This window comes from Acanthisitta chloris, unplaced genomic scaffold (assembly GCF_000695815.1).
Source record: "Acanthisitta chloris isolate BGI_N310 unplaced genomic scaffold, ASM69581v1 scaffold32814, whole genome shotgun sequence".
NCBI lineage: Eukaryota > Metazoa > Chordata > Aves > Passeriformes > Acanthisittidae > Acanthisitta > Acanthisitta chloris.
In genome coordinates, this window is record NW_008671510.1 from 1 (window position 1) to 3,444 (window position 3,444).

Sequence of the window (3,444 nt, forward strand, 5' to 3'; positions counted from 1 at the left end):
GACCCTGAGGGTGGGCAGGGTGTGCCGTGAGCAGCTGTGCTGTCGTGCACATGTACAGCGCTGTATTTATGGGGATTTGGGCACACATAGATACTTAAAAAAATAAAGAGTATAAAGGAAAACTGTGAAACGAATTCAGCATTGCTGCTGGTTAGCTCTGTGGCACTGTGCTGGGAAGCAGATGGCAGGTGTAGTTGCTGGCTGCACCTTTTCACTTGAATATTTATAGTTAATTCCTGGTAGTTTCTGAAGTTTCTCCAGGGTTGGGAGAGTGAGCGTTAACCTGCTGTTGTCAATTACTGTTACTCCTCAGGACCTCTTGGATGAGTTGTGAAAAAACCCGCTTCTCCTGGACAGAATGAGTGCCACAGCAGCCACAAGCTGTGCCCTGCCACTGCTGCCTGAGCCTGAGCAACAGGACCATGAAGGCTCTGAGACGCACATGTCTGTTATGTGGTATGCAGGGCAGCTGGCAATTGCTTACTATGATACAGAAGACTGCTCAATCTACTTCATGTCTGAAATACCTGATAACGAAGACCTCAAGCTACTGCAAAAAGTGATTGGGGAACTTAATCCTCAATGCATAGTGACCAGTGCAAAACAGGACCAGAATATGGCCAAATTCCTGACCAACCTAACAGCTACTGCTGGTGATAAAGACACAGGAAAACCAGAAATTGTCGTGTTGCCTAACATAGATTTTGGCCTAGAAGTCAGCAAGCAACGGATCCTATCCAGGCAATTTCCATTTATCCCATCTCATATGACTGCAACAGAGAAAATTCTCTACTTGTCCTCAATCATCCCTTTTGAGTGTCCACTCATGATACAAGCCTTAGGGGGGCTCCTTAAGTTTCTAGACAGGAGAAGGGTTGGAGTTGAGCTCGAAGACAGCAGTATTGCAGTACCTATTTTAGCCTTTAAAAGTTTTGTGCTGTCAGATACTGTGAATATGGACCAAGATACTTACTGTGTTCTGCAGGTATTTAAAAGTGATATTCATCCTTCTGTGTACAAGCTGTCCAGTGGACTAAAAGAAGGATTCAGTTTATATGGAATTTTAAACCGTTGCAGGTGCAAATGGGGAGAAAAACTGCTGAGGCTGTGGCTCACAAGACCTACTCGGAACTCCACAGAGCTCAACAAACGGCTAGATGTTATCAACTTCTTCCTGCTGGCTCAGAACCAGGAAACAGTCCTCACTCTTCAAAACTGCCTCAAGAATATTAAAAATGTGCCTCTCATTTTAAAAAGAATGACACTTTCCAACACAAAAGTTAGTGACTGGCAAGCGCTCTATAAGACAGCATACAGTGCAGTGTGCCTTAGAGACACATGTCGTTCGCTGCCCAACACTATTGAACTTTTTCAGACTATTTCACGTGTCTTCACTGATGATCTGCACTACATTGCTAATCTGATCAGCAAAGTGGTAGACTTTGAAGGCAGCACCTCAGAGAACCGCTTCACTGTTAGACCCAATGTGGACCCCAGTATCGATGAGAAGAAACGAAAGCTGATGGGACTGTCAGACTTCCTTACAGAAGTGGCACGAAAAGAACTGGAGACTCTGGACAATCAAATTCCTTCCTGTTGTGTGATTTACATTCCTTTGATTGGGTTCCTTCTCTCCATCCCACGGCTACCACATATGGTGGATAAGAGTGACTTCGAAATCGAAGGCTTGGACTTCATGTTCTTGTCAGAGGACAAACTGCACTACAGAAGTGCTCGGACTAAGGAGTTGGACAGCCTCCTGGGTGACTTGCACTGTGAGATCAGAGACCAAGAAACACTTATTATGCATCAGCTGCAGACAAAGATCTTGGAGAAGTCTGAAGTGCTGACCAGTGTGATTGAGTACACTGCGCAACTAGACGTGCTCCTAGCTTTGGCAGTGATGGCCCGGGAGAATGCCTACTGCCGACCTCGCTTTACGCACCGCCAGGGCTTCCACATCAAGGATGGAAGACATCCACTCCTGGAACTGTGTGCAAAGACTTTTGTGGCCAATCCTGTGCATAGTGGAGAGGCTACCAGGCGAATAAAGATCATCACAGGGCCCAACTCATCTGGCTTAAAGCAAGTAGGTCTTATCTTATTCATGGCTCTAATTGGCAGTTATGTCCCTGCAGCAGAGGCAGAGATCGGAGTGATTGATGGGATTTACACTAGAATCCACAGTAGGGAATCAGTTTCTGTAGGGCTCTCCACTTTTATGATTGATCTTAACCAGGTGGCCAAGGCTGTAAACAATGCCACAGAGAAGTCCCTGGTACTTATTGATGAGTTTGGTAAATATTCATGGCTCTAATTGGCAGTTATGTCCCTGCAGCAGAGGCAGAGATCGGAGTGATTGATGGGATTTACACTAGAATCCACAGTAGGGAATCAGTTTCTGTAGGGCTCTCCACTTTTATGATTGATCTTAACCAGGTGGCCAAGGCTGTAAACAATGCCACAGAGAAGTCCCTGGTACTTATTGATGAGTTTGGTAAAGGGACCAACACACTGGATGGCCTGTCCCTTCTGGCTGCTGTCCTGAGGTACTGGATCAGACAAGGAACACAGTGTCCACAGGTCTTTGTCTCCACTAATTTTCACAGTTTAATGCAGCTAGGACTCTTGCCTGACACACCTCTTCTGGAGTACCTGACTATGGAGACCCACCAGGATGGAGATGAGTTGCTATTTTTCTATCAGATCAAACAGGGTGTGTCCACAGTTAGTCATGCTGCCAACATCGCTGCATTGGCAGGAGTGCCAGCCAAAATTATTGAAAGAGGAGTTGAAATGTCAGAATTGATTCGCAATGGAAAACCTATCAAACGTCTTCATGATCCTTCAAAAGGAGATCGGATGGAAAAATGCAAATCTCTTGTGGAAAAGTTTCTTTGCCTAGACCTTGATGATCCCCACACGGACTTGGAAGAGTTCATGCGTAAAGAGGTGCAGCCTTCTGCAGCCTCAGTGCTGTAACAGGTATGTGTGACAGTACAGACTGCATCATATCTACCATGTTCAGGAGGATAGGTTTGTAATTTAAAGTGATCATTATGACTTAAGACCTCACAGTACATTTACCTTGTGACAAACTGTCCATAATTACGTCCTTTCTTCTTCTTGTTTAAAGCAAGTACTGTAGTTACACATCTCTGCAATATGGTGTACAATAAGAGTGTAGGAAAAGGGAAAGAAGAGACTTTAAGAACATCTTCCAGCTGCTGAGTCACTCAGTTTGGGCATTTTCTGTCCCTGTTGTTAGAACCTCAAGTTTAAAAAAATACTGTAGAAAAATCACAACACATTCCTACTGGTCATGCAAGAGTGTGAAAGCAAAGTGTTTATTGTTTTGTATTGTGCCAAAGTGATCGTTTCAGGCATTTTAGGATCAGCAGCAAAGATTCCAAGTATGTGCCTCAGAATTTCATATCAGCAGGT

General features: G+C 44.6%; 1 protein-coding gene across 1 annotated transcript; it reads left to right on the forward strand.

Annotated features, from left to right (window-relative positions):
- Window positions 1-358: 358 nt before the first annotated feature.
- Window positions 359-2,982, forward strand: MSH5 (mutS homolog 5). Its single transcript, XM_009074129.1, has 2 exons — window positions 359-2,239; window positions 2,440-2,982. Exons 1-2 carry the CDS (start codon window positions 359-361, stop codon window positions 2,980-2,982), a joined length of 2,424 nt encoding a protein of 807 aa, XP_009072377.1.
- The last annotated feature ends 462 nt before the right edge of the window (window positions 2,983-3,444 follow it).